Here is a 14,299-nt window from a genome sequence, read left to right as displayed (position 1 = left end):
TTTTTTTAGTTTTACACTAAAATCACTATTTCTCTCCAAAACCTCCTCCATGTTTCTGAACATTTCTCCCTATTTTGCCAAGCATTTTTTCTATTTTTCTCTCAATTTTCTCATATTTTTTACTTAAATTTTTATAATTTTTCCAGTTTTTCACAAAAAACGTTTCGCTGTTTCTCCCCAAAACTTCCTCTATGTTTCCGAACATTTCTCCATATTTTCCCAAGCATTTCTCCTATTTTTCTCTCAAATCTCTGCTATTTTTTACTTAAATTTTCATAATTTTTTCAGTTTTACACTAAAATGTTCACTATTTCTCTCGAAAACGTCCTCTATGTTTCTGAACATATCTCCCTATTTTCCCAAGCATTTCTCCTATTTTTCTGTAAAATCTATTTTTAATTAAATTTTCATACTTTTTTCAGTTTTACACAAATATTTTCACTATTTCCCTCCAAAACTTCCTATATGTTTGTGAACATTTCTCCCTATTTTCCCCAGCATTTGTTATTTTTCTCTTAAATCAGTCCTATTTTTTCCTTAAATTTTCATAATTTTTCCTGTTTTACACTGAAATGTTCAATATTTCTCCCGAAAACGTCCTCAATGTTTTTGAACATTTCTCCCTATTTTCCCAAGCATTTTTCTTATTTTTCTCTAAATTCTCTCGAAAACGTCCTCAATGTTTCTGAACATTTCTCCCTATTTTCCCAAGCATTTTTCTTATTTTTCTCTAAATTCTCTCCTATTTTTAAAATTTCATAATTTTTACAGTTTTTTAATAAACTTTTCACTATTTCTCTCCAAAACTTCCTCTATGTTTCTGAACATATCTCCCTATTTTCCCAAGCATTTCTCCTATTTCTTTAAAATCACTCCTATTTTTTCTTAAATTTTCATAATTTTTCCAGTTTTACACTAAAATCACTATTTCTCTCCAAAACCTCCTCCATGTTTCTGAACATTTCTCCCTATTTTACCAAGCATTTTTCTATTTTTCTCTCAATTTTCTCATATTTTTTACTTAAATTTTTATAATTTTTCCAGTTTTTCACAAAAAACGTTTCGCTGTTTCTCCCCAAAACTTCCTCTATGTTTCCGAACATTTCTCCATATTTTCCCAAGCATTTCTCCTGTTTTTCTCTCAAATCTCTGCTATTTTTTACTTAAACTTTCATTTTTCCAGTTTTTCACTGAAATTTTTATTATTTCTCCCCAAAACTTCCTCAATGTTTCTGAACATTTCTCACTATTTTCCAAGCATTTCTCCTATTTTTCTTTAAAATCACTCCTATTTTTTCTGGAATTTTCATAATTTTTTTAGTTTTTCACTAAACTTTTCACTATTTCTCTCGAAAACGTCCTCTATGTTTCTGAACATATCTCCCTATTTTCCCAAGCATTTCTCCTATTTTTCGGTAAAATCTCTTATATTTTTAATTAAATTTTCATAATTTTAACCGTTTTACACTAAAATGTTCACTATTTCTTTCGAAAACGTCCTCTATGTTTTTGAACATTTCTCACTACTTTTCCAAGCATTTCTCCTATTTTTCTTTAAAATCACTCCTATTTTTTCTTGAATTTTCATAATTTTTTTAGTTTTACACTAAAATGTTCACAATTTCTCTCGAAAACATCCTCAATGTTTCTGAACTTTTCTCCCTATTTTCCCAAGCATTTTTCTTCTTTTTCTCTAAATTCTCTCCTATTTTTAAATTTTCATAGTTTTTCCAGTTTTCCACAAAAATTTTCACTAATTTCCTCCAAAACTTCCTCTATGTTTCTGAACATTTCTCCTTATTTTCCCAACCATTTCTAATATTTTTGGCTTGGCGTTAAGGGTGGTCACTGTCCCCGGGGGTGACTCCTAGCGTATAGGTTTCGATCAGCACCATGGTAAGCGCTGAGGCTGGGGTGAGCCAGAGCCGGTGGCTGCCATCCCTTGTTGGGCTCCGTGGTGGGCGGTGCCGTCGAGCCCGAACCTTAATCCATATCATATGGGCTCTTCTTCTAACGTCGTTGTAGCATCATCTAATTCTCGTTTCATGATCATTAGTACTCAAAATACATTTCATAGAGTTTCTCCTTTCCTTGTAAACAAATTAATACAATCAACAATTGGTGAAGTACAAAACATTAAAAAACTACGTTCTGGTGACCTTTTGTTGCAGACTTCCGAGAAACAAGCTCTTCTTATTAGTAAACTCACCAAATTAGGAGATTTTCCTGTCCAAACAGCCTTACATAAAACTTTAAACTTTTCACGTGGTGTCATTTTCGAGCCGGATCTCATCGACTTATCTGATGGAGATCTTGTAACAGAATTTTCAGACCAGCAAGTATGCGCCGCGCGTCGTATCAACATTCGGCGTGACGGTCAACTTATACCAACAAAACACATCGTATTAACTTTTCAAACTCCAGTTCTTCCTAAGTCAATCAAAGCAGGATACCAAATTTGTAGAGTTCGACCATATATACCTAACCCTCTTAGGTGTTTTAAATGCCAAAGGTACGGCCATTCCCAGCAAGCATGTCGTAGCAAAATGATCATGTGTGCAAAATGTGCTGAACCTGGACATGAGATAAATAATTGCCATTCAGACACCATGAAGTGCGTTAATTGCTCTGGGTCTCATACTTCTTTCTCCAAGTCTTGCCCTAAATGGACTCTAGAGAAGGAAGTTATATCCACAAAAATACGGAAAAATATATCCTTCGCAGAAGCAAGAAAATTAATAAATGATAGAACTCCAAAAGTTGGTGCATCTTACTCTGGTATACTAAAAGCAACACTAACATGTAGTAGTGCTCAAACCGATTCTCGTATAACTCAATTACCACCCACTAGTTCAGTTTCAAATCAAACTACAAAATTGCCAGCAGTCTCCTCTGTTCCTTCGATGTCATCCAATTATCCTGTAAATGATAAAATTGCCAAACGTAATTGCAGTAATAAAACAAAAATCTCCACGATATCATCTCTTAAAGCGTTTAAAGTAAATGCAAAACAAAGAACAAAAAGGAAAGCATTATTGAATCGACCCCTTGTGGCAGAAGATTTCTTAAAAACTTACACGTCGTCTTCTGAGTTCTCCGATATGGAATTAGACCGGTCTACTACCTCTAAAAATCAATCAGGTGGGGAAAAAAAGAAAAAACCTCCAGATAAATCCCAATCTTGATGGCCAAATTTATTTCCTGGAACTGCCGTGGTTTCCGTAATAAAACAACTCATATTAAAGATTTAATTAGTGAAACCCATCCGATTTGTATAGCTCTACAAGAAACGTATTTGAAACCGTCAGACACTATGAAAATCAGACGTTATAGCTTTATACGAAAGGATAATGAATCTGATCGAGCTACTGGAGGTGTTGCTCTCCTTGTATCCCATAATACACCCTCGTCTATCATTCCATTACATACAAATTTGCAAGCTGTTGCTGTCCGAGTCTTGAACCCCTCTTTGACGACAAGTCAGCGGACTTATTGGATTAAATTTGTATCGAGCATAAATTCTGATGCAACTTCCAAATATATGTGGACCAGCATTCGAAAAGTATGCGGAATATATCCTGATCGTTCCATCTCTTGCCTGAAGAAGAATGGGGAAATTATTTCCAGTGTTCAGGAAATGGCTGATGCTCTTGCAGAAGCTTTTGCCTCTGTATGTTCAGCGAGTAATTACACGGAACCTTTCCTCACGCACAAACAATACCAAGAAAACATCAAACTACGCTTTAAAACAAAAAAGCATTTATCTTACAATGCTGATTTTACCATCTCGGAGTTGCGCAGAGCATTATCTGTCACAAAACAGACAGCACCGGGGCCGGATGGAATTACTTATTCAATGCTGCAGCATTTATCTGACAGATCCCTCCAAAATCTTCTGTTCATGTATAACAGAATTTGGAAAGAGCATGTGTTTCCTGATAAATGGAAATTTGCAATAATAACCCCTGTACCAAAGCCAGGAAAAGATCCACAAGAGCCATCTAACTATAGACCAATAGCCCTGACCAGTTGCGTATGTAAGGTTTTTGAAAAAATGGTAAACGCACGCCTCGTTCACATACTGGAGGAAAATGAATTTATTTCCCCTTTTCAAAGCGGTTTTCGGAAGAATCGTTCAACAATTGATAATCTTTTGGCCTTGGAAACGGATGTTCGAACGGCCTTTATAAAAAGGAATCATTTGGTATCAGTATTTTTTGATATAAATAAAGCATATGATCGAGCATGGAGATACGGGATCATGAAAAATATTTACGACCTTAAGTTTAGAGGGCATTTACCTCTTTTTATTCAAAATTTTTTACACCAGAGATATTTTAAAGTGCGGCTTGGGAATACTTATTCCAATGTTTTTTGCCAGGAAGAAGGTGTCCCACAAGGCTGTATATTGTGACACTCTTTATTTTAGCTCTTAATCCTATTTTATCTGTTATACCAGCAACTGTCAACAAGACACTATATGTAGATGATATGCAAATTTCTTGTTATGCCCGCGACATGCGATACATTGAGAGGCAGCTTCAGACAGCGATAAATAACATTGTAGAGTGGTCAAATAAACACGGTTTCACGTTCTCTCCTCAGAAAACAGTTGCTATGCACTTCTGCAAACGTCCCCTTCATCCAGAGCCAGAATTGTTCTTGAGAGGTAATTTAATTTCCATTCAGGATCAGCACAAATTTTTAGGTATTATTTTTTGATAAAAGATTGACTTTCCTTCCGCACATTACATATTTGCGGAGTAAATGCCTGAAGTCATTAAACATTCTGAGGGTTTTATCCAATACTTCTTGGGGTGCTGATCGGACGTGCCTACTAAGAGTTTACCGAGGTATCATTCGATCAACAATTGATTACGGATGTTTTATTTATGGCTCTGCTAGGCAATCTTACCTTAAACGTTTGAACGTTGTTCACCATCAAGGTCTCCGATTGTGCATTGGAGCATTTAGGACATCACCAGTAGCTAGTTTGTATGCTGAAGCGTTTGAGCCTCCTTTGTCAAATAGGAGAATGAAGCTATCATTGTTTTATTTCTATCGTATTTTATCCAATAAACGCCATCCTTTTCATGAGAAAATCCGGAATGACGTTAACGATCGCTTGTTTAATTCGCGCAAATCCTACATACCTCATTTGGGATTGCGTGTACAAAGAATATTGCCAAATGATTTTAGCGATATACAAATATATGAGGAGGATAGTCCAAATACAGCTCCATGGATGGAGGACAAATTACACTTTGAAGACCCTTTTAAACAATTTAGAAAATCAGACACTGATAGCTCGGTTTTTATTGCACTTTTTAAACATCATCGTGAATTTTATTGTTCTTATGAACCCATCTTTACGGATGGTTCTAAATCATCTGATCATGTGGGTTGCGCATTTGTTCATGGACATCGAATTATAAGTTATAAACTTCATCCTTTTTCTACTGTTTTTACCTCGGAATTAACCGCTATTTACTTAGCCCTCAAATATATTGATGAACAACATATCCATAAGTCTGTTATTTACACGGATTCTCTGAGTGTTCTGCAGGCTCTAAACTCTTCATCTCTTGGTCATCCACTTCTACAGGAAGTGAAGAAGATATACCGACTTCTATGTTTAAAAAATATTAGAGTTTTGCTTTCCTGGATCCCTTCACACATGGGCATTTCTGGAAATGAAATCGCAGACACAGCAGCTAAGTCGGCGAGCGTAATCTTGCCCCAACGTCTTTCTTATAAAGATATGCGTACAGCGATTATTCGTTGGTGCTATCGCCAGTGGCAAAATGAATGGGACATGGAAACTAACAACAAGCTTCATTTTATTAAACCACAATTGGCCAACTGGTCTTCAAAACTAAGCAGGCGCTATGATGTAATTTTATCCCGACTACGCATTGGTCACACTCGCTTGACACATAGATTTTTACTTTTTGCCGAGCCACCACCAGTATGTTTTAATTGTGGAGATATTTTAACAATTCGTCACATTTTAATAGAATGCGCAAGTTTTACTGATCTTCGTTGCAAGCATTTTAAGTCCAACAATTTTACCTTAGATTCTTTATTGGGTGAGACGCATCATCCAAACATTTTTTCGTACATTAAAGATGTTGATATCATCCATGAAATTTAACATATAGTTTTAATACCTTCTTACCTTAACTTTTGACTAGTTTGAACGCTGTCAGTTACACTTTTTGTAACGATAAACTACTTTTTATCTTGCTGTGAAAATTTTAAACTGTTTCGGCGCAGCATATTCTATATTAGGATCTTGCGCCAGAAATCCAAATCCAAATCCAAATCCAATCATTTACACTCTATAAAGGTGCAAAACTCTGCATGAAAGCCATTTGTATATCAAAAAGAATGAGTCTGCGGATGCCCAGAATGTCGGACCGAATTTATTCTTAATTTCAACAATTTTTTTTATTTTGGAAGTAGGTAAATATTAAAGTATATAAAATATTGAAATTTTTGTAAATTCTGGTCAAAATATATCTATTTGAAAAGAAAAATATTAATTTTCGCTATTCTAAAAAAAAATTAATAAATAAAATGAAATAAATGAAAAAAAAAAAAAGTGAAATGAATGTCGAGAGCGCGATTTTGACCTGCGGCCACTGTCTTGCACCTTGACACTCGGACCAAAAAGCCACAAACGATCCGTTGAGGGAAGGAATTTCAAGACACATCATTATTTATTCATTTACACTCTATAATGTTGCAAATCTCTGCATGAAAGCCATTTGTATATCAAAAAGAATGAGTCTGCGAATGCAAAGAATCTCTGACTGAAATTATTCTTTTATTTCTACAATTTCTTTATTTTGAAAGTATTTTTAAATAAAATATTGAACACTTTGTAAATTCTGGTCAAAATATAACTATTTGAAAAGAAAAATATTAATTTTAATTTTTCTTAAATTTAAAAAATTAAATAAATAAAATGAAAAAAAAGTAAAATGAATGTCGAGAGCGCGGAGCGTACCTATGGCCCCACTGTCTTGTACGTTGACACTCGGACCACAAAGCCACATACGATCCTTTGGGAGAACGAAATTAAAGCCCCATGATTATTTATAAATAATAGGAGATTATTTATAAATAATAGATCATGATTTAAATTCTATAATAGTGCAGATCCCTGCATGAAAGCCATGTGTATATCAAAAAGAATGAATCTGAGCATGCCCAGAGTCTCGGACGGAATTTATTCTTTTATTTCTACAATTTCTTTATTTCGTAGTATTTTTAAATAAAATATTGAAATCTTTGTAAATTCTGGTCAAAATATAACTATTTGAAAAGTAAAAATATTAATTTTCAATATTCTTAAATTTAAAAAATTAAATAAATAAAATGAAAAAAAAAGTAAAATGAATGTCCAGAGCGCAGATCGAACCTACGGCCATCGTCTTGCACATTGACAATCGGACCACAAAGCCACATGCGATCCATTGGGGGAAAGAATTTAAAGACACTTGATTATTTGCTGATTTACACTCTATAATGGTGCAAATCTCTGCATGAAAGCCATGTGTATATCAAAAAATGAATATTTTTCTTTTTCATTTTATTTCTTAATTTTTTAATTTTAAGATTGGTGAAAATTAATATTTTTCTTTTCAAATAGTTATATTTCGACCAGAATTTACAAAGATTTCAATATTTTATTTAAAAATACTTCCAAAATAAAGAAATTGTAGAAATAAAAGACTAAATTCGTTCAGAGATTCAGGGCATGCGCAGACTCAATCTTTTTGATATACACATGGCTTTCATGCAGAGATTTGCACCATTATAGAGTGTAAATGAATAAATAATCAGTCTTTAAATTCTTTCCCCCAACGGATTGTATGTTGCTTTGTGGTTCGAGTGTCAACGTGCAAGATGTGGCCGTAGGTTCGATCCACGGGCACTCGACATTCGTTTTACTTTTTTTTCATTTTATTTATTTAATTTTTTTAATTTAAGAATAGTGAAAATCAATATTTTTCTTTTCAAATAGTTATATTTCGACCAGAATTTACAAAGATTTCAATATTTTATTTAAAAATACTTCCAAAATAAAGAAATTGTAGAAAGAAAAGACTAAATTCAGTCAGAGATTCTGGGCATTCGCAGACTCATTCTTTTTGATATACAAATGGCTTTCATGCAGAGATTTGCAACATTATAGAGTGTAAATGAATAAATAATCATGTGGCTTTAAATTCTTTCCCCGAACGGATAATATGTGGCTTTGTGGCCCGAGTGTCAACGTGCAAGAAGGTGTCCGTAGGTTCGATCCTCGTTCTCGACATTCACTTCACTTTTTTTTCATTTTATTTATTAATTTTTTAATTTTAAGATTGGTGAAAATTAATATTTTTCTTTTCAAATAGTTATATTTTGACCAGAATTTACAAAGATTTCAATATTTTATTTAAAAATACTTCCAAAATAAAGAAATTGTAGAAAGAAAAGACTAAATTCAGTCAGAGATTCTGGGCATTCGCAGACTCATTCTTTTTGATATACAAATGGCTTTCATGCAGAGATTTGCAACATTATAGAGTGTAAATGAATAAATAATCATGTGGCTTTAAATTCTTTCCCCGAACGGATAATATGTGGCTTTGTGGCCCGAGTGTCAACGTGCAAGAAGGTGTCCGTAGGTTCGATCCTCGTTCTCGACATTCACTTCACTTTTTTTTCATTTTATTTATTAATTTTTTAATTTTAAGATTGGTGAAAATTAATATTTTTCTTTTCAAATAGTTATATTTTGACCAGAATTTACAAAGATTTCAATATTTTATTTAAAAATACTTCCAAAATAAAGAAATTGTAGAAAGAAAAGACTAAATTCAGTCAGAGATTCTGGGCATTCGCAGACTCATTCTTTTTGATATACAAATGGCTTTCATGCAGAGATTTGCAACATTATAGAGTGTAAATGAATAAATAATCATGTGGCTTTAAATTCTTTCCCCGAACGGTTAATATGTGGCTTTGTGGCCCGAGTGTCAACGTGCAAGAAGGTGTCCGTAGGTTCGATCCTCGTTCTCGACATTCACTTCACTTTTTTTTCATTTTATTTATTAATTTTTTAATTTTAAGATTGGTGAAAATTAATATTTTTCTTTTCAAATAGTTATATTTTGACCAGAATTTACAAAGATTTCAATATTTTATTTAAAAATACTTCCAAAATAAAGAAATTGTAGAAAGAAAAGAATAAACTCGGTCCGACATTCTGAGCATACGCAGACTTATTCTTTTTGATATACAAATGGCTTTCATGCAGAGATTTGCAACATTATAGAGTGTAAATGAATAAATAATCATGTGGCTTTAAATTCTTTCCCCGAACGGATAATATGTGGCTTTGTGGCCCGAGTGTCAACGTGCAAGAAGGTGTCCGTAGGTTCGATCCTCGTTCTCGACATTCACTTCACTTTTTTTTCATTTTATTTATTAATTTTTTAATTTTAAGATTGGTGAAAATTAATATTTTTCTTTTCAAATAGTTATATTTTGACCAGAATTTACAAAGATTTCAATATTTTATTTAAAAATACTTCCAAAATAAAGAAATTGTAGAAAGAAAAGACTAAATTCAGTCAGAGATTCTGGGCATTCGCAGACTCATTCTTTTTGATATACAAATGGCTTTCATGCAGAGATTTGCAACATTATAGAGTGTAAATGAATAAATAATCATGTGGCTTTAAATTCTTTCCCCGAACGGATAATATGTGGCTTTGTGGCCCGAGTGTCAACGTGCAAGAAGGTGTCCGTAGGTTCGATCCTCGTTCTCGACATTCACTTCACTTTTTTTTCATTTTATTTATTAATTTTTTAATTTTAAGATTGGTGAAAATTAATATTTTTCTTTTCAAATAGTTATATTTTGACCAGAATTTACAAAGATTTCAATATTTTATTTAAAAATACTTCCAAAATAAAGAAATTGTAGAAAGAAAAGACTAAATTCAGTCAGAGATTCTGGGCATTCGCAGACTCATTCTTTTTGATATACAAATGGCTTTCATGCAGAGATTTGCAACATTATAGAGTGTAAATGAATAAATAATCATGTGGCTTTAAATTCTTTCCCCGAACGGATAATATGTGGCTTTGTGGCCCGAGTGTCAACGTGCAAGAAGGTGTCCGTAGGTTCGATTCTCGTTCTCGACATTCACTTCACTTTTTTTCATTTTATTTATTAATTTTTTAATTTGAAAAATGGTTAAAATTAATATTTTTCTTTCAAATAGTTATATTTTAACCAGAATTTACAAAGATTTCAATATTTTATTTAAAAATACTTCCAAAATAAAGAAATTGTAGAAATAAAAGAATAAACTCGGTCCGACATTCTGAGCATACGCAGACTTATTCTTTTTGATATATACTTGGCTTTCATGCAGAGATTTGCACCATTATAGAGTGTAAATGAATAAATAATCATGTGGCTTCAAATTCTTTCCCCCCAACGGATAATATTTGGCTTTGTGGCACGAGTGTCATGGTGTAAGACGGTGGTCGTAGTTTCGACCCGCGCTCTCAACATAAATTTTACTCTTTTTTTTCTACATTTTATTAATTAATTTTTTAATTTTAACAATAGTGAAAATTAATATTTTTCTTTTCAAATATTTATATTTAGACCAGAATTTACAAAGATTTCAATATTTTATTTAAAAAATACTTCCAAAATAAAGAAATTGTAGAAATAAAAGAATAAATTCGGTCCGAGATTCTGGGCATGCGCAGACTCATTCTTCTTGATATACACATAGCTTTCATGCAGAGATATGCACCATTATAGGGTGTAAATGAATAATTAATCACGTGGCTTTAAATAAATTCACCCAACGGATCGTATGTGGCTTTGTGGTCCGAGTGTCAAGGTGCAAGACAGTGGCCTCAAGTCAAAATCGCGCTCTCGACATTCATTTCACTGTTTTTTTTTTTTTTTTTTGTTTGTTTGTTTTTACATTTTATTTATTAATTTTTTAATTTTAAGAATGGAGAAAACTAATATTTTTCTTTTCAAATAGTTATATTTTGACCCGAATTTACAAAGATTTCAATATTTTATTTAAAAATACTTCCAAAATAAAGACATTGTAGAAATAAAAGAATAAATTCGGTCCGAAATTCTGGGCATGCGCAGACTCATTCTTTTTCATATACACATGGCTTTCAAACACAGATTTGCATCATTATAGAGTATAAATGAATAAATAATCATGTGGATTTAAATTCCTTCATCCAACGGATCGTATGTGGCTTTGTGGCCCGAGTGTCATGTTACAAAACAATGGTCGCAGGTTCAAATCGCGCTCTCGACATTCAATTCAGTTTTTTTATTTATTAATTTTTTAATTTTAAAATTGGTGAAAATTAATATTTATCTTTTCAAATAATTATATTTTGACCAGAATTTACAAAGATTTCAATATTTTATTTAAAAATACTTCCAAAATGAAGAAATTGTAGAAATAAAAGACTAAATTCGTTCAGAGATTCTGGGCATGCACAGACTCATTCTTTTTGATATCCACGTGGCTTTCAAGCAGAGATTTGCACCACTCTAGAGTGTAAATGAATAAATAATCATGTGTCTTTAAATTCTTTCCCCCAAAGGATCGCATGTGGCTTTGTGGTCCGAGTGTCAAAGTGCAAGACGGTGGCCGTATTTTCGAGCCGCGCTCTCGCCATTCATTTTATTATTTTTTCATTTTATTTATTAATTTTTTAATTTTAAGAATAGTGGAAATTAATATTTTTCTTTTGAAATAGTTATATTTTGACCAGAATTTACAAAGATTTCAAAATTTTATTTAAAAATACTTCAAAATAAAGAAATTGTAGAAATTAAAGAATAAATTCGGTTGCGCAGACTCATTCTTTTTGATATACACATGGCTTTCATGCAGGGATTAGCACCATTATAGAATTTAAATGAATAAATAATCATCTGGCTTTAAATTCGTTCTCCCAACGGATCGCATGTGGCTTTGTGGTCCGAGTGTCAACGTACAAGACAGTGGGGCCCTAGGTTCGCTCCGCGCTCTCCACATTCATTTTACTTTTTTTTTCATTTTATTTATTTAATTTTTTAAATTTAAGAATAGTGAAAATTAATATTTTTCTTTTCAAATAGTTATAATTGACCAGAATTTACAAAGATTTCAATATTTTATTTAAAAATACTTCCGAATACAGAAATTGTAGAAATAAAAGAATAAATTCAGTCCGAGATTCTGGGCATGCGCAGACTCTTACATATACACATGTCTTTCATGCAGAGATTTGCACCATTATAGAGTGTAAATGAATAAATTCAATATTTTATTTAAAATTTCTTCCAAAATAAAGGAACTGAAGAAATAAAAGTCTCAGTTAGGTCAGAGATTCTGGGCATGCGCAGACATTCATTCTGATAGAGACATGGCTTTCAAGCAGGTATTTGCACCATTATAGAATATAAATAAATAAATAAACACGTGGCTTTAACTTGCAGCATTGGGCGAGTGATATGCTTGGTTTTGTTGCGGGTGTCAAGCTGCCATCCAGTTCCTGCAGGTTCGATCCTAACTCTTTGAATTCTTTCCCTTTTTTTAAGATATTAAGTTTGTTGAAAAAAAAAATTTCTTTTCAAGTTGTAATATTTTTTTAAAAAATTTATCGGAATATATTATTAATTTCATTTCAAATATCAGCAATATACCTCACAAATGTCTGTTTAAAATGAATAATTTATGGATATTCCCTTCACGCGCATGTGCATAACCTCTTTCTACCATACATAGTATCTTGCCTTTAGTATAGGTATAGCATGAAATCTTAAACGAAGAGCTGTTTTCAATCTAGAACTTATATCTCTGGTTAGCACTGTAAGGAATGATGGTGTGGTTGTATACTCAAGCTTTTTTTCCCCCACATATTTAGCTTCCTTACATTTTTAATCTGAACTCTGATACCCAGAGTTTCTGCCCTTTTCAAGGTCATATTCCTAAACGCAATCGGACTCTGAATGTCAACAGATATTTGAAAAACAGTTCTCTACTAATATCTCATGATACTTTTATTGAAAGATTATACAATCTCTAGTTATGATTTTGTCGAGTGTCCGTGTCTTTCGTGCGAATCGAAAGGAAATGTTTTTCTTTTCACATTAATCCGAAAGATTTAAAAATCTTCTTTCGTTTCATGCAACTAAAATTATTGTCTAATATAATTTTTGATACATTTTTTTCTTTCCAACATTTAAAATAACGAATTAAACAATTATATTTCTTTGAAAGTACTTAGTTTACATTCATTTTGTTGGAACCATTTTAAATATCTTGAAAATAAATGCTAATAATTAGAAACCTATTTTTACTTTAAATACAGTGAAGTGATTCCTTCAGTTTGTATTGTGCGGTTTGGGATGCGCGAGGATAGAACATGGGACCTCGTGATTTGTGTTGCTGCGTCAATTGAATCTGACGACTTTGGCTGCTGCGTCAATTGAATCTGACGACTTTGGCTGCTGCGTCAAGTGAGTCTGACGAATTTGGTTTGTTGAGGGTAGATGGCGCCACAACAGCTGTACGAAGGTTGAAGGTTCATCGTCCGAGGTCACCAATATTAACGGAGTGGGATGTGCGAGGATAGAACCTGGGACCTTGTGGTTTGCAGCCCAGTAACATGACCACAATAGAAAAGCAATTGCTCGGGTAGCGTACTTGTTAATTGGCTTATAAGCTATTCACTACAGTATCCTTCTGGCAACGGTACCAAAAGCAAATTCCATCTCCTATTCAATAATTTTCTCTTGAAAACCATATGAAAAAGTTGTTCTGCGTACATGACTCACAATAAAAGGTAACTAAGAAATAATGTGTGTGTGTGTGTGTGTGTGTGTGTGTGTGTGTGTGTGTGTGTGTGTGTGTGTGTGTGTGTGTGTGTGTGTGTGTGTGTGAACAAAGGCAACACTATTTTGTTTTTGCTTCATCACCTCACGACTGGGTCGGAGCATTTATGGGTCACATTCTTTTATCTGAAATTTTTGAACTTCAGGATTACCCAATTCTTTAAGTACTGTTGCGTGCTTGCGCCTTACATTTTACCTTTATATCAGAGAATAAAATTCGATAATATTAATCTACACAAGATACGACGCCCTCAATACACATAAAGTAAGGTCTGACGTTTTATTCAAAATACTAGATTTAACCATATTCCATGGCACAGTTTAGATAATTATGGCTCTTGAGCCAAAAAAATTCCAAAA

General features: G+C 33.0%; 1 protein-coding gene across 1 annotated transcript; it reads left to right on the top strand.

Annotated features, from left to right (window-relative positions):
• The first annotated feature begins 1,997 nt into the window (after positions 1-1,997).
• LOC129957293 (uncharacterized) lies at positions 1,998-3,185 on the top strand. Its single transcript, XM_056069556.1, has one exon. It carries the CDS (start codon positions 1,998-2,000, stop codon positions 3,183-3,185), a length of 1,188 nt encoding a protein of 395 aa, XP_055925531.1.
• The last annotated feature ends 11,114 nt before the right edge of the window (positions 3,186-14,299 follow it).

This window comes from Argiope bruennichi, chromosome 11 (genome assembly GCF_947563725.1).
Source record: "Argiope bruennichi chromosome 11, qqArgBrue1.1, whole genome shotgun sequence".
NCBI lineage: Eukaryota > Metazoa > Arthropoda > Arachnida > Araneae > Araneidae > Argiope > Argiope bruennichi.
The sequence above is the reverse complement of the archived record's forward strand: the minus strand, read 5'-3'. Positions and strand labels throughout refer to the sequence as shown.

Excerpts from the sequence above, each read along its gene's own strand:
- LOC129957293 (XM_056069556.1), top strand. The coding sequence starts at position 1,998 with ATGGGCTCTTCTTCTAACGTCGTTGTAGCATCATCTAATTCTCGTTTC.